The 26,254-nt window shown below is 56.2% G+C and overlaps 1 protein-coding gene across 5 annotated transcripts in view; it reads right to left on the minus strand.

Annotated features, from left to right (window-relative positions):
- The window catches only part of SLC66A2 (solute carrier family 66 member 2), a 51,560-nt gene that overhangs the window by 19,426 nt on the left and 5,880 nt on the right, over window positions 1-26,254 (minus strand). For 3 of the 5 annotated variants that reach the window (XM_086683295.1, XM_025931073.2, XM_086683294.1), the window contains exons 2-3: window positions 23,825-23,958; window positions 16,456-16,509 (exon numbers count right to left, since the gene is read on the minus strand). In XM_086683295.1, coding sequence (XP_086539421.1) covers window positions 16,456-16,509; window positions 23,825-23,958 — 188 coding nt within the window. The remainder of the gene's footprint in view (window positions 1-16,455; window positions 16,510-23,824; window positions 23,959-26,254) is intronic. The other 2 variants (XM_025931074.2, XM_025931075.2) reach the window with 1 other exon arrangement.

Raw genomic sequence — 26,254 nt, forward strand, 5'->3', positions numbered from 1 at the left:
GGTAATGCACTATATCGTACTAAACTAAAAAAGAAAAACACAGGATCACATCAGCAGATGTAGAAAAAAAGCATCTGACAAAATTCAACATTCGGTCCTGATAAAAATCCTCAACACCTGAAGAATAAAAGGGAACATCCCAAACCTGTGAAAAAAACAACCCCACACAGAACCTGCAGGCAACGATCGTCCTCGTGGGGAGCAGCGAATGCCCTTCCCTAAGATCAGACGCAGGGCAAGTGCACGTGCCACCTTCTGCCCAACGCCACACCCGCCTCACTGTGGCGAGTAAGCAAGAGAAAAGAGACGGAAATTTAGAAAACAATACCATATATGATACCCTCAAAAAGTATGAAATACTCAGGGATAAATCTGACGATGTGCAATACCAGTACGTGAAGACTGGGAGGGAAGCAGTGGCGACATTTTAAAAAACGTAAATAAACGGAGACACACACAGTGCTCGTGTCCAGAGGTCTCAATGTTGTATGTGTAAGAGTTCCCAGAGCATCCCCAGGTCTGACGATTGTTCTAGAAGGACTCACCCAGGATGAGTTTAATTCCTTCAGCAAAGAACTACTGACTACTGACAACGTGTGAAACGTTGTCGACCAAGGAAGCTCATTAGAGACTCAAGGCCCGGAGTTTTCATTGGGTGCCGGCCATGTAGACGCTCTCTGCCTGGCACATACCAAAATCCCAGACTTCCAGAAGGGAAGCAGGTGTTCACCGTCTACCATGTCGGGCCAACAGTCCCGGCACAGAGAGCCACTCCACCGGTTCTGGGAATGAAGCAAAGTCTCCTACAATGCAAGTTCCCGGACACCAGCCAGGGGCCACCTTTGCAAGCAGGCCTCTCCAGAGACCACAGTTATGAGGCTGCTGTGTTAACACTTTCTGCATAATCGTAATTTTACCCAAACTAATCTAAGATCCAAGATAATCCTAATCAAAATCCTAGCATGTTTTTTGTAGAAATTGACACATTGATTCTAAAAGCCATACAGAAACGCACAGCGTCTAGAGCAAAGTTGGAAGACTAACGCTGCCCGATCCGGAGACTTATTACCAGGCGACAGTAATCAAGACATGTGGCAGTGCCCAGGGCTAGAGAAGCAAATCAGTGCAACAGAACAGAGTCCCCCCACCACAGAAGCTCATCCTCGACAAGCACACAAAGGCAACTTGGTGGAGAAAAGATAGTCTTTGGACGACCACACGCAAGAACAAAGCTGGGCCTGTGCCCACATCATAGACAAAATTAACCCAAAGTGGATCACAGATCTGAATGTAAAACCTGAAACTACAGTCGTACAAACATCTCCGCTAGGACACCAAAAGCCCAATCCCACAAAAGAGCAGACTGATAAAGCAGACTTCTTAAAAGCTGAAAGACTTCTCGCCAAAGGTAACGTTAAGGGAACAAAAAAAGAACCGACCGAAAATACTGCCGACCACACGTCTGACAGAGGACCTACGGCCAAACTAATAAAGAAAGTTAAAACTCAGGACGAACGATTTTTGAGTTGGCAGACGTGGACACTTCACCGTGAAGACACAGGATGACAGACAAGCACAGGACAAGATGCTCAACATCCTTCGTGAGACGAAGACCGCAATGATATTGCCAGTACCCACCACAGACGACTAAAACCAAAGACAGGTTTACACGGTGTAGACGAGGGGGTGGGGCAGCAGGCACCCACACACTGCTGGGGAGACAGCGGGCGGTTTCTTAAAAAGTTAAACACGCACTTACCACAGGATCCAGCCCGTGCACTCCTAGGTACACACCCGAGAAAAGAAAGCATACGTTCACATAGAGACCTGTACCCCCATGGCCACGGCAGCTTCATCTGTAACAGCCAGAAACTGGAAGTGACCTAAATGCCCGCCCCCAGTGAGTAAGCAGAAAAACGGCAGCACAATCAAGACGGACTAACGAGGAAGGACCCACTGACGCGCGCTGCAGTGTGGACAGATTTCAGGATAATTCTGCCGCGTGAAAGAAGGCAGACAAAACAGAGTACACACCATGTGATTTCATTTACGCCCAATTCTAGTAAAGGCGACGAATGTGTAGTGATGGAGAGCAGACGGGAGCTGCCTGCTTGGGGGGGTGGGGGTTACAAAGAGGAGATTTTGGGGGGTGAGAAGCACGTTGTCTCAGATCACGGGTGAAGGTTCCATGGTGAACACGTGTCAAAACCTACCCAAACCGCACACTTTAAACACGTGTTCACCTTGCACTGATCACACCGCAGAAAAGCTGCGAAAAGCCAGCTGAGCTGCCCGAAGCTCAGGGAGAAGGTTCCAGGGGCCGGGGGCGCACCAGAGCCACACAACCAGGACAACAGGGCCCCCCAGTCCTCAGGCACCGCGGCGGGGCGCCCGTCCGTCCGTGACAGCAGCCCCAAGCCTCCTGAGCCCTGCCCACGGTCAACCGAATATGACGGCAGTTTTCCCCGAAGCTTTGCCGAAGCTTTATCCCCCTCCAAGATGAGACCCGGGCTACTGCCGGGTCCCAGGCCTTACCTCTCCAGGTCACGGCACTTTCCTTGGGTGGCTGGAGGGACACGCTCCAGCCCGTGGGGGACCCGAGCCCACAGGCACCCCTCGCATGCACCCTGCCACGCGAGCCTGCCCCCTCTGCTCCCCGCGGCGAGTGCCTGCGGGCTGGAGCGCTGTGTGGGGGCCCATGTCGTTCCCACAGCGACAGTGACGTGATGGTGACGGTGACACCCACCCCAGGCCGCACAGCCACCCGAGGGAGCCCAGCAGCATCACCTCCACAGCCTAGGACTTTCAAGTTTGCTGCTCTCCTGCCGCCACGGGGCTCTTAGGAGCCACGTTCCCCAGACCACAGGACACACGTCCACCTCTGTGGGAAACAGCCATCAGAGCCTCTGGGCTCACATTCCTTGTCCCTCACACATGGGGGACCTCGCCTTTTCTGTGGGACCATTTCCTAACCTGGAGTTACAGGGGGAGGCATCACGGCCCACGCACACGTCCCCTCTGGTAAGGCAGCGGGTCCTCCAAGCAACTCGGACATCTGCAGGGACAGCCGAGGACACGGAGGGCTTCCCGGTTTTCCCTGACTCCGGCCTCTGTGCTCACGGGCAGGGCACTCAAACAGCGTGTCCACGGAGCACATAACAGGGACACATGAGAAGCAGCCCAGGGTGGCCCCTGGCCCCGAGGACACCGCCCCTGACGCCGTTCCCACCACCACACCCCCTCTGCGCGCCTGGCCCCCAGCAGCACCATCCTTCCTGATTCTTCCCCACCAAGAAATTCTGCACCCCTAGTGCCCGGCGTCCTTCCCCACACACAGCACAGGAGGGGACTGTCCCACACGGACCCGGGGACCCTGCATGACAATCCTCACCAGGGACAAGTCTCTGCCAACAGCACCCAGGAGGTACTTCAGCGCAGAACGCCGATTACCAAGGGCTGTCCCAGATCCTTCTGCGCACAAACGTCTTTAACAAGGAAAACGACACTTGAAGGACACAGCAGTCTCTTCTTAGATTAAGGCTGGATTTTCCCTAAAGCCTCCTTCTCCAACAGAACTGCAGCTCTGAAGGTTTCCACAGATCTCAGCCCCTGTGCAGACCAGCTTGCCTGCGCTAAACTCTGCAGATTAGCAGCCCCCGGCAGGACTGGCTTACTTTGCCTGCACCTGTACCACCAGATGAAGGCAGAAGGGATCGAATTTCCATCTGCAGCAGAAGCGACCTGAGAAGGACCGTTTCTAAGCCCAACCAGTAATTTTACCCAAGAGTGTGAGACAAACACGCTTTTGAATGTCATTAAGGAAACAAAACAAGACAGCCGAAGCTTGAAGGAACATAAAAATGGCACCCACGGAAGCCGCGATGAGGGCAGCGGCCCCGGGCACTAGTACACCCAGCAGCGTGCGCACAGTGCACACGAGCCGACCTGGAGCTCTGGCAGCGCCCTAGTGCTCTCACCACAGCGTCACCCACCTGCAAACACACGAACCGCTCGGCGGCAAAGGGCTCCGCCGCAGAGCCTCAATCACGGGCACGCGGCAAGGCCCGGCAGGGCCAGCCCGATGGCCACGTGTGTCAGCCCCTCCGGGGCCAAAGCTCCCGCAAAGGGCAAGGGGAGTGGGGTGCGCACAGAGCGCCAAGCTCTGGGGCTCATCAGGCCCCTGGGCCCGACTCCCCAATGAGGGACCTGAGGCCAGAGGGGCCTCGTCCACTGCCTCTGCCTTCTGGATTCCAGAAGTTAGCAGAGCCTCCTTTGGGCGTGTCCTCAGCACCTCCTCAGTGTGACGGCCGTCACCAGGGGACCCCAGAGAGCAGCTCAGTCTCCACCACCTGACCCCTCCTGGCACCGAGCCGGTCCCAAGGCAGTTATCCTGAGACCCCGGGGAAGACTGAGGGCTGCTGCCGGGGAAAACGCACACATCCCAGGTTTATCTCCTAAGACAGCAGCACCAATAAAAACTGATCTATAAAATAAACATCGTTCAGCATTCCCAGGACAGTTGAAGAAGAAATATTCCTTCTGAATATATATGATTTACAATAAAATGACAACACAATTTAGAAAACGGCAAGGGGCCTAAGTAGACATTTTTCCAAGGACGACGCACAAATGACCAAGAAGCTCATGGAAAGGTGCTCAGCATCACAGGTCGTCAGGGAAGTGCAATCACAGCGTCACTGAGATTCCACTTCACAGCGTCTATGACGGGAACGAAACGAGGCAATAAAAACTTTTGGTGAGGACATGGAGAAACTGGGAATGTAATGTGCAGCTGGTGGGAATATCGGAAAACGTTCTGGAAGTTCCTCAAATGACTGAACACGGAGCTACCTGTGGCCAGCAACACTCCCATGTGCGTGCCCAAAGAACTGAAACATGCATCGTGTACAGACTCGTACACGAGTATTCACAGCTGCATTATCCCTGAAGGTAGAAAGAATCCAAGTGTCTTTCGATGGGTGAATGGATAAGCAACACGCAGTCTATCCATATAACGGATCTGGCTTGGCCTTGGGAAGGAACGAAGCCCTGAGGCCCGCTACCGCATGGATGAATCTGGAAAACAGGGTGCTGAGTGAGAGAAGCCAGTCACAAAAGACTGCATCTGGTATGACTCTCTTGTGTGAAATATCCAGAACAGGCAAATCCAGAGACAGAAAACAGGGGAGTGGTTTCCCAAGGTTGGGGTCAGGGGGAAATTGGGAGGGATAGGGTTTCTTTTTGGGGTGATGGAAACGTTCCATAATTAAACCTTTTTTTTTTTTAAGTGATTTCTACACCCAACATGGGGCCTGAACTCAAACTCCAAAGTCACATGCTCTTCTGAATGAACCAACCAGGTACCCCAAGAAATGTTCTGTAATTAGATAGTGGCGATGATAATACAACATTGTGAAGGTACTAAAAACCATTGAATTGTGTACTTTAAGGTGATTAAAATGGTGAATTTGCTGTGAATTTTATCTCAAGAAAATTTCAAGGGTAAATTTTATGGTATGTGAATTATACCTCAAAAGACAAATTTTAGTGAACAAAATAGTTTTAATGTATATGATATTTTATAGAGAAAACTACAGATATAAACAGCCATGTTAGTAAGTATATTTTCTAATGCTGGAGTTAAAATACTTCTTTTAAACTTCAAGTATAAGGTGCTGTCCTTTGTATCCTGGATCATTTAAAATAAATTCAGCAACCCATGAACCCATCAGGTGTAACTGATACATTGCAGTGAATTAAACCAAGCGGTAGGGAGAGAAAAGTGGGAACTAGATAAGCAAAAATGTCAGCCGAGGATAATACTGGGTAAATACAGAAAGCATGAAATGAGATTTGCAATGAGGAACACAGAAGATGCTTTTTAAATTTTTTTTTTTTTTTAACGTTTATTTATTTTTTTTGGGACAGAGAGAGACAGAGCATGAACGGGGGAGGGGCAGAGAGAGAGGGAGACACAGAATCAGAAACAGGCTCCAGGCTCTGAGCCATCAGCCCAGAGCCCGACGCGGGGCTCGAACTCACGGACCGCGAGATCGTGACCTGGCTGAAGTCGGATGCTTAACCGACTGCGCCACCCAGGGGCCCCAGAAGATGCTTTTTAAAAAGTACAGATTCCTGATCTGTATCAGATAGAACCAAACTTTTTCTACACTTCTGAGAGATTCCTATGTCCACACAATTTCATTAATAAATACTAAAATAAATTTTAAAATAAACTTAAAGAGAGTTCTGGCTTCCCTCTCAGGAAAAACAGGTGCTGTACCCGGGCACAGGGGAAGGCAGCCCCACTCTTCAAAAGGAGCCCCCGAGGTGACCCCTGCACCTACAGTGAGTGTCCCGGGAGAGGTGCGGGTAAGGAGCCCGCGCTCCAGGCGCTGGGACAGGACACGGGAGGGCCAACCCGAGTCACACCCCCTCAGCATTTTTACAACCCGCACACCGACCAAGATGGGATGTGTTAGGTCCCACAGGGTGTTTTCTAGACAAGACTTGAAAGCAAGGAGTTTAGCGCTGAACAGATGTGTGCAGGGCGAAGGACAGGCCAGCCTCCTCCCAGCCACGGTCAGCCCTCCCTGCCCCTTAACTGCTGCTCAGAGAACGGCTGATAGCCACGAGGGATTCCTCATTACTTAAACGTCTGGAAGTCCCTACCTGTCAGGGCAGTGGCTTCCCTGGGTTGGCAGACTGACCCCTTCCTTGCCCGCAGCCCACGAGGGTTCCCATTCAGCCTCACCCCCTCCAGGTTCACCGTCTGGAGAACGCGGACAGGGAATCTGCACCAGAAGACGGCGTCCTGATGGGCACAGGGACCCGATTTCTCACCCGCTGGCGTTCTGATGCTCCAAAGGCGACGAAAGAGATCTGGTCTTTCTAAGAGGATGCTGAGCAAGCCGCACGTGAAAAGAGCAGGCACTTTGAGGAAGCTCGTGAGTCAGGAGGAAAGTGCAGGAAAAACACCGCAATGCTGGCTCCAGATGCGAACAGACAGTTGTACCCGGAAGCTGTTTCCTACCGGAGCCCGAAGGGGCCGTGGTGACACTAACTGCCTCACAAGCCCCCAGCGGACCCCCCCCCAGAAGACAGGCTGAGTGGTAAAGCCTTCCCTCAACTGTCACACCCCCACCCCACATGCCCCACACACTACACGCTTCAGCCACACCAGACCACCTCCCTACCCTCACCCAGGCAGCCCCTCCCCCAAGGCCAGCTCAGACAGACCCAAGCCCCCCCCATCACCAGCCTCACCACATCTGTCTTCACTTCCCCCCTGACCCCAGTCCTCTGTCCCCCAGCCCCCTCTTTGTCTCCAGCCTCCCTCTCTGTCTCCCAGTCCCCCCTCTGTCCCCTAGTACCCCCTCTGTCCCCAGCCCCCTGTCTCTACTGGCCTCCCCTGAGGCAGGAGATCAGGTTAGAGAAGGCTTCCCAGGGACTGACTCTAACCACCATCCATCAGGTGTGGTGTGAGAAGGCACAGAAGCTATTTTTTACAGCCGAGGGCTCCAGAATTAGAGTCAGTTCTGTTCTGACTGCGGGAGTGGACTCCCTCCGCAGCCCGGACGGTCACCCTGATGATGGAAGCATCGCCTTGGCCGAGGTGACCACAGATGGCCCAGAGTCACTGCAGGAGCCTGCCCCGTGCAGTGGCCACACGAGCCGCAGATGGTACGAGAGGTGGAAGGAATCCCCAGCTCCTTTCCCCTCTGCTGACCCTGAACCCGTGAAGTTTTCCAAAGAGCAAACTCTAGTCCTTTCTACCGACCCCTTCCTCTTCCTCACCAGGCAAGTCCTTTACACGGGTGCCCTCTCCTCGCCACAGCCCCCCGGCAGGCCTACAGACCCGGCCACGTCCCCAGGGAACAGCCAGGGTCGCGCAGAGCCAGCTCCAGTGAAAAGGTGTCCCGGGGAGGAGCCCCTGCTGCTGGGGTCACGGCCAGTCCCTCACAAGTGCTGACACCACGCCAGCATCGGGCATGCACACACCCCAGCTGTGTGACCTTGAGACAAGGGCCTAACCTCACAGCACCTCAGGATGCCACGCTGCCCCATGAGGTCACGCCGTCTGGTAATTAAGACCCACGGGCACAGAACGAGCTCGGCCCACCCTCGGCAGCCCTCGTGGTGAAGCCACCCACACGCCTTCTTCCCGAGACATGCACACAGGTGCTCGGCCAGGAGGCCGCGGTCTCAGAGGGACCCAGGGGGCCCTGGGCACCGACACAGGTGTGTGTGCGGTATGGCACCTCATCTCCCTCACCACAGGGTCCAGTGGGCCCAGCACAAGGACGAGGAGGCCGGTCAGTGTCCTTCTGGCCCTGGGCCCTCTGACCCACCACATGGGAATTACAGTCCCTCGAGCTGGATGGGACCCCAAGAACCTCGAATCCCAACACTTCACTGGCCGATAGAAGCAGGAGTTGCCCCGATGCTCCTCCAGCGATGAGAAACCAGGAACAGCATCTGGCTCCCGCGGTCTACACTCCCCAGGGGCAAACATGGCTCATGGCACACGGGAGGGGCAGGCGCCAGGGACCACCCCCACCGACCAAACAAAACCCCCTTCTAGTGCCCCCAGTGACTACCCTGATGGGCATGCGCACCTAGAAGGGAGCATTTTCTTGTATGTAAACTGTACATGGAGACGTTTTTTAAATAACAGACCCCCTTCTTCAACCTCCATGCACTAACTCCACTCTCAGATCACGAAGACACATTTCACAGAGAAAAGGAGGTTGTTACAGCTGCCGTGGGAGTTCCCACTGAACAAACTGCGGGGGGGGGGGCTCCTCTGCGTCCCCACCAGGGCAGGGGGCCCCTCCTCTGCACCCCCGTTGGGGCAGGAGACCCTCCTCTGCATCCCCACTGGGGCAGGGGACCCTCCTCTGCGCCCCCACCAGGGCAGGGGGCCCCTCCTCTGCATCCCCGTCGGGGCAGGGGGCCCCTCCTCTGCATCCCCACCAGGGCGGGGGGCCCCTCCTCTGCGTCCCCGTCAGGGCAGGGGACCCCTCCTCTGCACCCCCACTGGGGCAGGGGACCCTCCTCTGTATCCCCACTGGGGCAGGGGGCCCCTCCTCTGCACCCCCACTGGGGCAGGGCGCCCCTCCTCTGTGCCCTGGTGGGGCAGGGGCAGCCACCGGCCTCTGCATGGCTGAGGGACTCCACGGTGGCCCAGAGACCACGTGCTGTCACGGGATCCTGCCAATGCAGCTTCACCTCCTGTCTCTCAGCCAAGGGCTGAGGAAAGCCAGCATGCCACCGAGGGGGCCGGGTGCCCCTCCACACAGCCCCGGGCCTCGTGGGGTCACAGAGGGCCTGGCCAGGCAGGGACCAAGGCCAAGTGCAGCCCCGCAGCTTGTGGCCTGACCCCAGGGAGGCAGCTGGTGGTCAGGCTGCTGAGAGAACCAGTGCCTCATCAGCTGTCTCATTCCACCCCAGGGAACGAGAGCAGCAGAGACCCCAGCCTTCCCTGAGGAGGAGACTCCCGCCCTCTCGGGTCATCTCTTAGGGCTCCATCGCAGACCCCATTAATGACGGAACAGTTACATAACCTGGAGCGGTCCCTGCGCCTCCCAGACCTCGAAGCCCGCCAGCACCCCCGTGTGGCCTGTCCCCGCCGGTGCAGGCAAGTTCCTTCCTGCTGGAAAAACACTGCAAGAGACCATGGGGGCCCAGGGTTCAGGCCTGGGCGCCGCAGGTGGAGGGAGGCCCAGCACCAGAGGCCACAACCACAACCAGAAGCTGTTGGAGAAAGTCTTGTGAACCACACAGCCACGGGCTCTCCACACGAGCCACGTTCAAAAGACCCCCACGTGCCCCGAGCGGCATGGACAATGCTGGGGGCTCTGGCCACCGTGGCTGGTCCCGGACCCCAGCTCCCGGCCTCCCCGGCCCCTGCCCCCAGATGCCCACAAACCAAGGGGAGGCTGTGAATGGAGGGCTGCCCTCCAGGGGACAGGGGCGCTCCCAGGGTCCGCGACACACACCGTGACAAAGTAAAGCGGGCCAGCCAGGGCTGAGCTGCTGAGCGGGCCAGGGCTGCTAGCTCTGTCCTACAGGAGAGGACGCCCTGATCCCGCGTGGCAGGCAGCTACAGAGCGAGCAGGGCCATTGCCCAAGGGGGGAAGGCAGGTTCCCAGAGGGCCTCATACAGCAGCCACAGAGACAACATGCTGCACGCGGTGGGCGCCAGGAACAGAGCCGAGCGCCCCACTTGTCGCGGTCACTCTGTGGGCCCTCACACTGCCTGGTCCATTGGTGTCCCCCGCGCCTGGGCACACAACCCCCCGCCCCCATCCCGCAGACAGGCTGTGGCTCCACACTGTACGGCTTCTGCCCCGGTGTGTGCGGCAGGCCGAGGTCCACAGGCTGGGGTCCCCGCGGGAGCGGGAAGGGGGCACAGCCGGCAGGAGAACCACCGAGGGCAGAAGTAACATGCAGACGGGGGGGGGGGGGGGGGGGGGGGGGCTGCACCTATGGTGAGAGCCCACCCATCGGAGAGTGCAGGGCCCCAGGGTGACCCAGGAGCAAACACACACAAGGCTGCCAGCAAAGATGGGGGGACGCATGGTCCTGCTGTGAACATGGCTCTGGGGCCCCAGCCCGCCTCTTACTGCTGTGTGCCTTCCTGGCTAGTGATCCAACCTCTCTGTGCCTGTAAAATGGGGGAATCACAGCACACTGTGCATAGGCCAGCATGAAAATTAAACGACCGATTTCCCATTTCCCGTAAAAGACTTAAAACAGCGTCTGGCACCTACTGAGCACTGAACGTCAGCTACGTTTAAAAACAAAGTCTACCAAACAAAATCCCCAGGGGCCACTTCCCAGTCGGCAGGTGGCCTTCACCCCACCCCTCCAATCCAATGGCAGTCGTGCTGTGCTGCTTCCTGAGATTAAAAGCTCACCAACCCCCCACCCCACCGAGCCCAGCAGGGGACCTGCCCATCACCAGTTTCTGATGAAGAGAACAGAAATTGGTGGGGCTCGGGGGCCAGCCCAGGCCTCTCCCTGCACTCAGGTCCCCGCTCCCTCGGCGCCCCCTCCCAGCCGGCTCCCTGCTGGCAGAGTCCAGATCACCGGACACACCCGCGGCACCCTGAGGTGACGGGACGTGGGGACCCAGCAGCAGGCCAACCAGACACGGGGTTTGGTCAGTGAATGAGGCACAAGGCCATGCGTCCCTGTCATGGCCATCACACACGGGAACAGGATGAAAGACTGAGGGGGAACGGGCTCTTTACATCCTTTCAAAGTGTCCCCCAACGGGTACAAACCACCCGCAGAGGCGTGGGGGCCGGTGGAACAGCGCCGTGTGGCCCCCCCCCAGCACTGGAAGCACGGGGGACCTTCAGCCAAACTGCCCCAGGACCCCCAGGACAAAGATCTGGAACTGAGCCCTGGGAGCGGACGGCCAACGGCGAGGGCAGCTCTGGCGTGGTGAGGCCGCAGGCGCCAGGCTCGTGGGACCAGGCTGCGCTGTGGCCGTGGAGGCACAGGTCCTGCCTTCCAGAGGGAACACTGGAGGACGTGGGTGTCACCAAGCACCGAGTCAGCAACTTGTTCTCCAACAGCTCGAAAACACACTACCAGATTCCCACCTTAACTCTACGGTCTCTCAAAAAATTTTTAAATATTTAAAAATCAACTCTCCGTGAAAACAAAACCACCCCGGGTCAAAGAGACACTCAGCTCTCACCACACTGCTCTCCTGGAAGCTCCCCGTCCTCCGCCCCTGCCCAAGCACTTGTGCTTGTCTCTGTGACCCTGCCGAGTGCCCGCTCAATCCAGGGACACAGGAACACAGCCCTGACCTACGACCCCACGTCCCCGAGCTCACACTCCAACAAGGAATAGGGGGACGCCAGGCTCTGGGGGGGCATGTGGCGCCTGTGGGGCCACCAGAGAAAGCTCAGGACAGGGGCCTGCGGGGCTCCTGCTGTGCGGGAGGGAAGCCACAGGGCAGGGGAGGAGGTGGCTTGCAACCACTCTGCCTGGACAGGGAAACAGGGTTAGCAGAGACAACAGCGCCATCTGGCTGTAGGACTGCAAACGCCCTCGTCAGCCTTCAGAGCCGGGGTTCACTGTACTGAGCCACCTTTGCCCCATCCGCCCACACCCACCCCCACCAGGCGGGCCTGGGGACCAGCGGGCGGGCCAGGGGACCAGCGGGCCGCTGCTGTGAGACACAGATCCAGGGATCCAGAGGCCCCAACCCACCCGAGGGAGCTGAGCACGACTGAGCAGTGAGCCAGAGCACTGGCCCTCACTGCAAAATGCTCTCAGAGAGTAAGCCCATCACGTCCTCGTGGCCGACCCCCCAGCAGAGGTGAGCCCGTCTTGGGTTCCGTGACGGGCTGGCCTTTCTGGCACCCCTCAACTGCAGCAGCCTTTTCCTTTTATCCTACTGCATTTCTGGCTCTTTCTTTTGCTGCTAATTTCTGGTTAGTGGGCATCCTACACTGGACAAGAGGCCACAGGCTGAGGCCCCGTGCCCTGCACCAACAGTCCAGCAGGAGGCTGGTCACCCCGGCCAACAGTCCCGCAGACAAGTGCTTGAGCAGTGACTCTCCACACAAGCACCCTGGACTCGGGGGAAAGAGCAAGGGAGGCCTTGACACAGAGGGACGGGGACGTAGTTTTACTCCAAGTCAAAACAGCACCCTCACTTACAATTACAGTTTGAAGGCGACCTCCAAAAACTCAACGGAGGACATGTCCTATTCACACGAACACGAAACCAACCAAGAAGCGGTCAGGCCCCGAGTCCAGCCTTCAGGGAAGCTCCAAATAAAAACAGATCGTGCTCTCCTGGCCCGAAACATCCCGTGTAATCCCGGCTGCCAGGGCTCCGGTCGGGTAACCCAGTGAATGGGACGGAGTGGCGACGTGAGGGTCTCTGCAGACGCTCTCCCCGGCAGAATAAGAGAACCGCTGTGAACTCTAAAACACCACCATTGACAATCTCTGGAAAGCGTCCTATGGCCATACAGCAACGAAGAAACATCTACTTAAGAAAAGAGGGTTTGAGACATGACCCCGCGTGGCAAAAGCTCCACCCCGGGCGGGGCGGCCAGAGCTCCCAGTGCGGGCACAGACACTTCTCACCTCTGGCTGGGCTCCCGCTCTCCTCCTGGCAAGAAGGGCAGACAAGTCAGGGCTCCCTGCCCACCGGGACAGACACTCCACCCCGGGCGCAGCCAACAGAGAGCACCGTCCTGACCCAGCTCACGGGGTTTACGGGTCCCACGGTGGGAGGAGCAGCACGCCGCCCCAGCACGGGTGCCAGAGCAGGGGTTCAGAGGTTCTGTCCCGGAAGCGGGGGGTGTGAGAACAGCCAGTTCTGCAGCTCTCCCGAAAGGGAGAACCTCTGCTTAGAACACAGTATGAACAAGTTCAAGCCTAAGGGCGCTGACAGAACAGTGAGGAATCTGGTACCTGAGCAATCACAGGAAGCTGGAAGCTCCACTATGGCAACAAGGGAAACAGACCCGGTCGACATTTACCAGACACAAACAGCCAAGGAGAGTCATCCTGGGGACACAGCAGTTCTCAAAGACTGCCCTCAAGACACCCCCTGACCCCCTGCCTGGCCTCAACTGGACCAGACCTGTGCACGCCCCAGCACGTCATCAAAACCAACAGAGCAATCAGCTAGCCATTAGAGGAGGCTAACAGGTGAGTGTGACAGCAGTGGAGGCAGATCACCCAGGGGCTTGGAGGGGACCAAGTACATCAACCAACCACAGCCTCACCTGGGGGAGGAGAGGTGCAGAGACAGCGCTCATCCAGCCAGGTCACTAAACAAATAAGCAAACAAGCCTCCCCGCAGCCAAGGTCAGGGATCAGTAACTAGAACTGCTACAGTATTTTGCAATACAGTTTTCAACAAAACATTGAGAAATGCAAAGAAATGGGAAAGTGGCCTGCACAGAGAAGAAAAATAAAAACAAAATTGCTTTTGAAAGGGAACAGCTATCAGACTTAGCAGAAATGACTTCAAAACAGTTATCATAAATATGTTCAAAGAACTAAAGGAAATCAATCATAAAGGATAAAGGAGGGCAGGGGTGCCCGGGTGGCTAGGTCAGTTCAGCGTCCAACTCTTGATTTCAGCTCAGGTCATGATCTCACAGTTCATGGGATTGAGCCCCATGTCGGGCTCTGTGCTGACAGTGAGGAACCTTCTTGGGATTCTCTCTCTCTCTCTCTCTCTCTCTCTGTCTCTCTCTGTCTCTCTGCACGCCCCCCCACCAAATAAATAAATAAACTTAAAAAAATTAAAACTAGAACTCCTCATGACCCAGCAATTCCACTACTAGGTATGTATCCAAAGAAAACAAGAACAATAATTCAAAACGATGTGTGCACCCCTGTGTTTACAGCAGCATTATTTACAGTAGGCTAGATGTGGGTGCAGCCCAAGTGTCCACCAACAGGTGAATGGATAAAGAAGATGTGGTGTGGGGGCGCCTGGGTGGCTCAGTCGGTTAAGAAGATGTGATGTAAATATGTATGGTGGAATATTATTCGGCCAGAAAAAAGAAGGAAGTTCTGCCATTGGCAACAAGGATGGACCTTGAGGGCATTGTCAGTGAAATAAGTCAGACAGAAAAAGACAAAAATACCATATGAACTTATTTATATGTGGAACTCTAACAACAACAACAACAAAACAAAGCCACAATAAGCCCATGGACGCAGAGAACAGATTGGTGGTTGCCAGAGGTGGGGGGTTCAGGATGGGTAAAATGGGCGAAGGTGGTCAAAAGGTACAAGCTTCCAGTTACAAAATAAGTACGCCATGGGGATGTAATTTACAGAATGGTGCCTATAGTTAACGATACTGTGGGGGCGCCTGGGTGGCTCAGTCGGTTAAGCATTCGACTTCGGCTCAGGTCGTGATCTCGCAGTCCGTGAGTTCGAGCCCCACGTTGGGCTCTGTGCTGAGAGCTCAGAGCCTGGAGCCTGTTTCAGATTCTGTGTCTCCCTCTCTCTCTGCCCCTCCCCTGTTCATGCTCTGTCTCTCTCTGTCTCAAAAATAAATAAACATTAAAAAAAACAAACAAAAAACAATACTGTGTTGCACATTTGAAACTGGCTTAGCGAGAGTAGATCTTAAAAGTCCTCATCCTAAGGAGAAAATATCTTGTAACCATGTCAGATGACTGACGTCAACTAGACTATGTACAACACACGCATTTCACAACGTACTTCACCACATATACAGTACATACGAACGTCCAATAACATACACCTGAAAGTGATGTCATGTATCAATTACACCTCAAAAAACTTTAATTAATAAAGAATTGGTACCAATTTTTCACAACTGAAAATGGAAGAGGAGGGAACACTTCCCATCCCCAACCTGCCTTACGAGGCCAGTACTGTCCTGATATTAAAACCACAGTCATCACACACACACACACACACACACACATACACACGCACACCAATATCTCTTGTGAACATGGACACAAAAATCTTTAACACAATACTAGCAAACAGAATCCAGCATCTTATAAAAAGGGTTACACATCATGGTCAGATGGGACGTATCCCAAGAATGCAATGTTGGTTCAACATACAAAAATCAGTCAATGTAGAATAAAGGACAAAAACCACACGATCATCTCAACAGACACAGAAAAGCAGTAGACAAACTTCAACGTTGTTTCAGGGCTACAACAAACAAACGAAACAACAAACTCAGAACAGAAAGGTTCTTGCTTCCGCTAATCTGAGGCATCTGTGAGAACCCACAGCTGACATCACACGTAGTGGCGAAGGGATGCCGTCTCACTCAACTCGGGAGCAAGACCAGCTCGGCCAGGCTCACCGTTGTAGCCATTTCGGACTCTAGGGTAATTGGGCAAGAAAAAGAAAAAGTATCCAGACTGGGAAGGAACAAGTAAGCGTATCTCTATTTGCGGATGATGTAATCTTACATACAGAAGTCCTAAAGTATCCACTAAAAAGCTAACAGCACCAATAAACGAGACGCACGAAGCTGCAGGATACGAGATCGACGTATGAAAATCTATTTTATTTCTAGGAGATAGCCACATGCAATGCGAAATGAAATCAAGAAAACAATTCCGTCCGCCACGGCAGCAAAAAGAACAGACTTAAAAGCGTTCGGAAACCTGAACTCCGACCACCTCCTTGTCCCCGCCTCTCTCCTACCCTCCCTCCCTCTTTCTCTCACACTCACACTCACACACACACACACAATGGGCAGGTTTCTAGGAACTAGTTCATGCTTAACAGTAGCAGGCTATGTGTTGGTTAGTTTGCTGGGGACGTGGGCACACTGGTACCATGAGGCGCACGCGCGGGGCAAGCATGGCCGTGAGGGCTGAGCGGGGACAGAGCCGCACAGAATGAACGAAGCAGGGGCTCCAGCGGGCGGGCAGCCTCGTGCGGTGTGGTACGTACCCAGATATGACCGCCGGGGCGGGGGCTTGATTGCTTCATCCTGGGTATCCGCAGCTACATTTAAAAAGAGAGAAAAACAGAAAGGAGGAAGAGAAAAGAAAAACAGACCGATTTTAACACGGGCAAGCGGCTGTGTCTCCCAGTCCATTTTGCATTTCCTTTTTTAAGAAACACCGGAAAAGAAGGACAAATCTTGGTGTCTGAGTTTGAGGAAGTTTACTTTCTGAGTGATTTTCCTCCAAACCTACCCTCTTCCAATGTAAGTCCCCGGGGAAGGAGGAGGAAATCTCAGGCCAAAACGAAAAGTCACCACATTTTCACTGAATTTCTAAGGTCAGAGATGGCATAAAGCCCACGGCTTGCCTGCTCTGCTGACAGAGACAGCAGGCGGTACCCCCATTTCCCCTAAAAGCTCGTCCATACACAAGCTCTGACTGCAAGACAGCTGTCCCAGGTCAAAGCTCTTCAGAAGGCTGCCTGATAAAGCCGTTTTCAGAGGACACTCAACAAAATGCCCTCTGGGAACAGGGAACTAGTGCAGCATGTGAACTGGCCAAGCGTGCGGCTCAGAAGCGACGGCCCGTTATATCGGGGGTACCGTGGTACCCTGACCGCTCCCTGAGCCCCGCCACAGCACCCAAGACAAGCACGCAAGGCCTCCGTTTGGAGGGAGCCCAGCCCCACCCGAGTCCCCCCGCTCCGCACTGCCCAGGACGCAGCCCGCGGCCCTTGAAGACTCGGCCAGAGTCCCTCCACGGTGGGAAGAGTGAGACTCAGGCAGTTACTGGACCTGGCCACAGAACGGGGGGCAGGTGTGTGTCATCCGCCCCAGGCGAGGCAGGCTCCGCCTACAAATGGACATTTTGCAAGTAAACGGCTAAAAGAAAATGCCAGACTGGCTATGTGGGCTTGGGGACGGCACATGTCCACAGACCCTGCTGACCAGGAGTCGCTGCCCCTCCCACCTGAGGGTTTCTTGACCCAGCAGCACCACCTCCGGGAACCGCTGGGCTCTGAATAGCCAGACTCAGCTGGACTTCCTCAGCTTCCTGCATCTGTTTCTTGATTGAGGCCAAGTTTACTGCTCACCGACACTTCCTCTAAAGATCAGGGTCCCAAAGTGGAAGGGGAGGGAAGGAAGGGGACGCGGGAGGGACTGCTCACCGTGGCTCCGGTGCAGTTCAGACACACCCATGCCGTCTCCCCTCTCGCCTCGGGCCTGATCGTGCCCGGCACACAAGCTGGAAACACGCCAGGCAGCAGGGCAAGGCCAGGGTGGAGGCCCGGAGCGGGAGAGTGCGGCCGGGGGCCTCTCGGGTCACAATGATGGGGGAAGGAAAGGCAGCAGCTGGTAGGGGGTGTGGGTCAGGGTGGGAAGTCTGCCCTGTGTCAGACTTTCCGGAGGACAGAGTCAAGCCACCTAAGGCTTCTCGGCTAGAAAGTAGTGAGATCAGGCCTACACCTTAGAGAATCATCTTTGCGCAGGACAGACGGGAGGAGGGCCAGTCCCCAGGCTGAGAGACCAGGGGGCATCGTCCACAGTCACATACTTTCAGGCATCTGTGAACACCCACTCCAGGCACCGAGGTCCAGAAACAGCCTCAGCAACGTGTCCACATCGTCCCCATCGGAGGCGGCGTGCATGTCCTCGCCCCTTGATTACGGGGGGCCTGTGACCACTCCATTCTGCAGAAGCGACGCATGCTTCCCAAGACCAGAGCACAGACACGGCTTCCACCTGGTTCCCTCTCATGCTCCCCTTGCGACCTGGTTGCCATGCCGCGAGGAAGCTAGGAAGCTTAGGCCACAAGAGAAGGCCATGTGAAGATCTCCCAGCAGAACCCCCAACACGGGAGCAACTGAGAGAAAGGGAGGGACCTAGAGGGTGAAAGACACAGAAAGAGGGAGGGAGGCAGGGCCCCGGCAAACGGCCAACCATACTGTCGCTGTCCAGCCAGACTCGTGAGCGTCACTGCGTCCTTGCAAATCACCAAGCGTGGGGTTACTTGTGGAGCAGCCACAGAGACTGGAACAGAACCTGATGGGACAGAAGTCTGGGACGAGCTCAGACAGGAGAAGTGGCCGTCCTGGATGCCACGGGACAGCAGGAGGGAGGGCCGGTGAGCTGACCAGAGGCCAGACCATCAACCGCTCCCAGGGGCTTCTGGGCTTTGTCACAGTGTGAGAGCCGCTGCAGTGCGCGAGGGTTGGGGGGGGCGATGGCCACAGGTGCCTCACACGATGCCCTAGAGACCAGGAGACCGGGCGGAGGTCCGGGCAAGGAGAGACAAGACCTACATCAGGGTCGTGGCTGTGGACAGGGCAGGTCAGGATTTGTAGTCTCACGTCCAAGGACATCAATAAGCCCTCGAAAATACAGAATGGTTTACAGACAAACATTGTACTGAGTGGGAGTGGGAGTCCTCAGCTTTCATTGCTGGAATGGAATGTGACCCTCCCCGCCCAAGTTTTTAGTTTAATGCAGACATAACCACATATCATAAAGGATTCACTCGTTGAACGTGTACAATCAAGTGGTTTTTAGCATGTTCGGATCTGTACGACCACCACCGCAGTCTTGGAACACTTCCGTCCCCCACAACAGAGCCCCGTCTCCGTGAGCAGCACCCCCGGGCCCCCACCCGCCTCCCCAGCCAACTCCATTCTGGAAGCGGACTGTTGAGGCTTGGGGCAAACGTCGAGTGAATGTGACTGAGTCGCAGACAATTTCTCTCTCTTGAAGAAGGAACAAGTGAGCCCCTGTGTGCCGCTGGTGGTACCGTTCCCAGAGCCGATAAGCCACGTCATCTGGCGGTAAGAACATGTCATCCCGGGACCCCCGACAAAACAGCGTTCCAGGAGCCTCCTCACCGAGACCCCTGCGAGCAGGGACAAAGCAAGTGGCTCTTTCATTCTCGGCCCGTGGAAGATCAGAGCCACGACCGAAGAGCTCGGTGAAGGGTCACAGGACGCGTCAGCACGCACACCTGAACTATTTCGTCTGCCACGAATCTCCCAGCTCCACCCACTGAAAAAGCCAAAACCCACCCCCAATCCACAGCTGTCCCAGGGGCCAGACCGTGGTCTCCACATGCCACAGCCCAGTGCCACAAGCGCTCCTGGGAGAAACGGCCGAGTCCAGGTCTGGGGCAGGAACAGAAGATGACGCGCCCAGAGCACCCTGTCACACCAGGGACACGGCTCCGAGGGACCACTCATCTCTGCCGAAAAGTCAAGAGCTGACCGGAGAGGCTCCCGCTGGCAGACGGGTGGGTCCGCGGGGCCTTGAAGGGACGCGACAATGGCAATCAGGCGAACACATCAAATATGTTCACATCCACACACTCGGGAGAGTGGAAAAACAAACGTGAACGCAGCTGCAGGATGTGAGGGACCAATTCTGAGAACTGGCAGATAAAGAGAAGGAAGCAATTGCCTGCCTTTAATTTACAAATTACACCCTGGATAACTGCACTGCTAGAACAGCATTTCCAGGGAAGTTCCTCTCCGGAGAAGCCCCGTGGCTAACAGCCGAGCGAAGGCTGACGGGGCATCGGTGTTCTGCAGCCCCACGGCTGATGGGTTTAGGCACGGGGCACCCTCCACCACCCACATCCAAAGTCAGCCAAGGTGACGGGATGTGCCCCTTGTGGAAGAAACAACAGTCCGGCAAAAAGGAGCCAGACCTAGATCTGACCAGACCTCTGGATCCAATTAGCTTCTCAAAACGTGTTTCACAGGGTGTCCCGGAGACAGGAAGCCTCGACGCACCACCCCGGGGTGTGGCAGAAGCCAGGCGGGGCCACCTCCGTGCAGCCGCGGGAGTCTGGTCCACACGCAGGCATGGCTTGGCAGCAGGGCCGGGGTCTCAATTCCGCATCCCCACACTCCCCGCGTGTACCGCTCAGGCCACAGACGGAGGGCTGGTGCACAGCAGGCACCATGTGCAGGGCAGACACAGCAGACACGTTTCGAGGAACAAGGGACATCAGGGAGAACCTGCAGCTGACCTCGGCGTGCCGCCTCGACTGCGGCCCACGGACAGAAACCAGCCCCGAGTCGGGAAGTGAGGAGGAAGCTGCACACTTACACAAATACTGGGTGTTTGACAATTAAGGGATTACTTTTTTACGGCTGAAAATGGTATTATGGATACTTTTTCAAGTCCTTATCTATTAGAGATCCGTTATGAACTATATACAGACTATGTCTGGAATTTGCTTCAAAAACTGCAGGCAGGTGATGTGAACAGGGTCTCAGGACAGCTGGAGGCGGGTGTGATTACTGGTGGGGGGGGGGCTCAGACACGCTCTCTCCGACTCCATGTGTGTTCGAGGTTCTCCACGAAAAAACACGAGGGACGAAAAGGAAACATACAGCACACGCAAGCCACTCTGGACCTCATGCCCTCTGTGCGGCCACACGGAGAGTCCACAGTAGCTTCTGGAGATCTCCCCCTGAAGCCTGTGGGCCTGGCCCCCTCGGACCCACAGCCCAGTCTGACCTCCCCCAGGTATGAGCGAGGGCACAGAAGGAACCCCCGATGTCACCTCTGGACGGCTGGGTGGAAAGCTCTTTGTTTTTACTTCACGTTCCTCTCGTCCCCAAAATGTCGACAATGACCATGTACTGGGGCGCCTGGGTGGCTCAGTCGGTTAAGCGGCTGACTTCGGCTCAGGTCATGATCTCACAGTTCATGGGTTTGAGCCCTGCATCGGGCTCTGGTCTGACAGCTCAGAGCCTGGAGCCTGTTTCAGATTCTGTGTCTCCCTCTCTCTCTGACCCTCCCCCACTCATGCTCTGTCTCTCTCTCTGTCTCAAAAATAAATAAACATTAAAAAAAAAATAAAAAAAAAAAATTAAGTATGAATCTCAAGATCTCTCAAACACTGTATCCCGGATCCCAGGATACGATCCCAAGATGCGGAGTTTAGGGTAGATTCTCCCCCTGAGGCCGTCTGGGGCCCAGCAGGGAGCCCAGGGGTCAGGAGCCTGGCCCTCCGTACCCCACCAGAGCCCCAGCAAAGCGGAGGCCGGCAGGGCAGGCCAACTGCCCCCACAGTCCTGGCCGTCACCAGCAGACGGCTGCTCCCTGCTGCAAGGTCAAAGCCCCTGCAGCCCCTCCCACCTGTACGTCTGCGGATTTCCAGCCAGCCCTTTGGCCAGCTGCCAACGCCCGCCAACAGACACCCGCCAGACGCTGCGGACCTCACAGCTGCCATAACAGGTTACCCCAAACTCGGCGGCCGACAACACAGACTTATCACCTCACTATTTGGGAGACCAGAAGTCTGACATGGGTCTCACTGGGCTAAAGTCAGGGCATATTCCTTCTGAAGTTTCCAGGCAAGAACCCAGGTCCTCCCGTGATTGCAACCTGTTGGCAGAATTTGGATCCTGGGGGCTGAGGCCCCCATGTCCCTGCTGGCTGGAAGATGAAGACTGTTCCAGCCTCAAAGGCCTGCTGTGCTTTTGGCTCCTAGCCCTTCCCCCACGTCCAAAGCCAGAACCACATCCTCTTGACGTCCATCCCTGACGGGCTCTCCTCTTCCACTCCACGGGCCCGGTGGACACTGGGTCCACCCAGACAGTCCAGGCCAACCTCCCCCCGCCTCCGAGGCCTCACACTCACCTTGCCTGCAGCCCCTGTGCCCCGTGAGGTAGCACCACGGTTGCCAAGTGTGGGCGAAGCGGGCTCCATTAATTGGCTCATCACAGAGAGGGTTACTTGCCAAAATTCAGATGGCAGCCCTATCCCTGGAAACCGGGATTCACGGTCTTAACCCTACCCGTTCTAGTTAACCAGAAGAGAAATGCTGCTTTTGGAAGAATCTACATAGAGCACTGGAAGTCAAGACAGAACGAACCCCCGGGACAGGAGAGGAGAGGCCCGGCTTCCCGCTGACAAGGTCGGCCCCTGCCTCACCCTCACTGTACCTACGTTCCCGTATTTCAGCAAGGTCACATAAATGTTAAACTCCAGGACTGTCCAGGGCCCGGACGCTCGCACACCTGCAGGATATCTGGCACCCTACTTCATCCGAGCTTACACCCCATTTCGCACAAGATCACAAAACCCAGGCTCATGATTCAAAGCCTGAGGCTCAGGACACCAAGCAACTGTGGGCACCACGTGCCCGCTCCCGGCGCTCCTCTGTCCCTGGGGCAGGAGGACCGTTACTGACGCCCCCCCCACGCCGGCGCTCTGCAGCCGGCCTTGAGACCCTGCGCACACGAAAGGTGGGGTTCCCAGATCACAGACAGAAGCGGGCGGGAGCTGTGCCAGCAGAGAAAACTGCTAGGTAAGAGCAAGTAAAGGCCCAGCCCCTCGCCTCTTAAGGGACCGGCCGGACACGCCCGCTCTCAAGGAAGGACCAGCGATACAAGCAGCCCCGCCTCCGGTGGTGCGATTTCCCAGGTCACAAGAGGGAGAGACGAGAAAGAACAAACACACAACAGAAGCACATGGTGCTGATCTCTACAGCTGACGTGACACTAATCGGTCCAGGCCACCCGTCAGAGCTGGAGGCTGACCTATTTTCTACAAAGACTGAAATTAGCATACCTTCGTCTCTAAAGACAGAAGCTACAGGGGGAAAGGGTCCGCTCAAACGGAAAGAAAATCACCGACAGGAATAAAATTCAGGGGCAAGACCTCGAGTCCACAGGAGTCCCCAAAGCAAACAAACTAGCAAAAACACTTCTCTGAGCAACAGTGGAGATAAACACACACTATTTCAGACAAAATCAAAGCGAGAGCTGTCTTCAATGTAGTAACTAGAAGAAAACCAGAAGTAAGGCATTAACCCCCTGCGTGTTCAAACACAGAACATCAGCTGAGGAAGAGCTTTTTCAAAGGAAAAGGCAAAAACGAGAAGAATTTTCTCGTTGCTGAGCCACAAACAGTCACGGAGCAGCGCGGGCCGAGCATGTAACCCGTCCTGCCCACGCTCCAGGGGACAACCCACCAGGCCCCACAGCAGCATGACTCTGGGTGAATGTTCAGTAAGGTGTGTGAGAAGATCCCCGCTACCCCGGCCACAGGTAAATGGTACAAGTGAAGGGCATGTCTCATGTACAAGCCACACACAGAGATAAAACTGCCTCCTCAGACAGCATCTTTCTGTGACCCGATCTTGTCCCAATTCAGCATCCCCTCATAATCATCACAGAGGATGCTGGCACACTGAGATTAGTTCGTAAACATTTAACGTGCTGAAAACACGGACATCGGTGACACACAACCGAGCATTTGGTGGCTTCAAAGCTGCTCAGGTAACACTAACGCGGCTCCCTACTTCACCCACGAGCACAGGATGACTTTGCTTGCTGATTTAGTGCTTTATTCCCAAAGTTGCAGACCACCAACCTGCAAAGAAACGGCGTTTTACGTTCAGCTCATTTGTCACGCGGACTTCGGTGCAGAGTTTCAACATCAGTAACATGGTCAAGATCATGACTATGCTTTGCCAGAGGAGCGGCGACTCAAAATGCCTTCCAAACCTGGGGAGGTAAAGAGACCACGGCATCAGGAGGGCCCCCGCACACCAGGGGCCTCACCGCCTCTCCCTGCCCAGGTCCCGACCAAGGCCCCCACGGCCACATCCTGAGCAGCCCCCAGAGGGTCTCTCACATCCGTCACAGCCTCTGGCACCGACTGCCTCGGCCTCGGGCTCCACGGTGCACAGAGCTGGGTGAGCAGGGACGCTCCTGGACGGCTGGGCGCGGGGACACCTCTCAGAATCATGTGCACGGCTCCTCAAAAGCCACACTCACCTCCCCAGGAGCCGCTGATGAGGGTGTGGACGGGACTCCCCGTTCCCTCGCCGCACAGCCAGGTGCCCAACACCCCACCTGCAGAGGCACCTGCAGAGGCACCTAGACCACCTGATGCCCTGGGAAGATGCATTCCAGAGTCCAGGAATGACAGGAAGCCCTGCCCCCTGACGAAGACGAGTGGGGTCAGCAGGCCAGAGCAGCCCATGCTGTGAGCAGACCAGTGAAGGGGGCCAGGGCACCCCCCACCCCCGCACCCCAGAGAGGAGAAGGCAGCTGAAGGCACAACCCCCTCCCGACCTGAGGCCCTGACCGCCCCCCCCCCCAGGCCTCTCTGTCCAATCTCCCTCCCCACCCAGGTCTCGCTGACCCCCAGCCGAGGCCTAGTGGCTCGCGCTCTTCTCTGGGCCCCGACCCCGCCCGGCTCTCACATCCTCCCTGCTGGTTTTCCCTCCAGGGGCAGAACTTCTCACCAACTCAGCCACAAGCTCGAGGAGGTGAGATCGCAATCTAGTGACTAGCGCAGGCTGGGCCTGTCGGCAGAACCCGAACCCCAGGGGCTGAGAACAGCCCGGCCCTTCGGGGGGGCAGCTCGGGGTCTCCGCCACGGCCACCAGAACCACCAGAGCCGTGACCTGTCGGGCCACGCAGGCCTGCGGGACTACCATCGACGAGGCCAGGGCACAGCACCGTGCTCTTTCAAGGCCCAGCCCCAATTCTAGCCCAGCTGCTCTGGAGAAGGAACCCCGCTAGGTCTGCCTACAACATGGCCTGAAGGGTATTCCCAAAACTGGGGCTGGCGGTCAGCACCTCTAAGTCAGGAGAGCCTGCAGTCTGATTTCCCAGCTGCTCCCGAAAACAAGAAAACACAGAGACCATCACCCGGGCCCCACCTCCCACGTCCTCTCACTCCCTCGGGCCTGAGCCTACACCCAGCTCCCCCTGCAGAGAGGGCTCACCGGGGGCCGACCACGCCCACAACACAGAGCTGGGGCAGAGCTCCCTGAGGGGCCACCCCTGGGACTGCACCAAATCAATGAGAAATCGGGACAAAAACTCAGCGGCCGGGCTCGTGGTAAAGGATGAGACCAGAGGCAGCCCCTCCCCGCCGGCCAGGGCATGTCTTTGGAAGCTGTGCCTATGCTAACAAGTCTTACCTACAAGGTAAAGAAACAGCGATGTCCCCAAGGTAGAGACACTGACCCCTGCACCCGCTCCAGGGCCGACTCGGCGTCTTCAAGCCCACGTCTGTGAGCACCTCACCGCCAAGCTCGGATCACCTGCCTCTCAGGAGAGAGCAGACAGCACCTCCGATGAGGATTTGCCACGACCACAGCCACGGCCACAGCCACGGTGAGCCGGCCCAGCAGGTGAGAATGTGCCACCTGGAGGGGAGCCACACCAGCTGGGGCTCCCACAGGAGGTCAAGCAACCAGGAAAAAACAGATGTTCCCTGCGGAGTGGGGGTTCCAGACACCGGTTCCAGGACTGGCATTCTGCACTGGTTCCTGACGCCAAGGCCCATGTCCTCTGAGCAAAGGACAGAGCAGGCCTGAGGTCACAGAGGCTCAGGCCCATGCCACCTGGGTCCAGGAAGGGCAGAGGGGCCAGGACACAGCAGACGGCTCCATGACCACCAGCTTCTTCCTGCCTCCCCAGGAAATGTCACTTCGGCTCACCTGGGACCCCGCTCCTTCGTCAGGCCTCTCCTGAGGTGCCTCAGGAATTGCAAAGGAAATGCTAAGTGACTGGAGCAAGAAAGGGTTGATGAGCCAGGCCTGGGTGAAGAGAAGGTACGAGAAGAAAGAGGTGACAGTGCCCTGGGGCTTTCTAGGTCAGAGGCACAGGCTGGGGGCGCTTCCGTAGGCTCATACGGGCTCCAGGCCCCTGGCACCCGTGAGCCACTGCCCCTGCACCTCATCTCTGCTGTAGAGTGCGACTATAACACCGGGGACTATCTAAGGACGTTCCTAGTCATTTCTAGGAACTGGATCCCATGGTTACCCAGCTGACCCCAGGGGTC

Source organism: Puma concolor, chromosome D3, assembly GCF_028749965.1.
Source record: "Puma concolor isolate L17-30 chromosome D3, mPumCon1.1.hap2, whole genome shotgun sequence".
Lineage (NCBI taxonomy): Eukaryota > Metazoa > Chordata > Mammalia > Carnivora > Felidae > Puma > Puma concolor.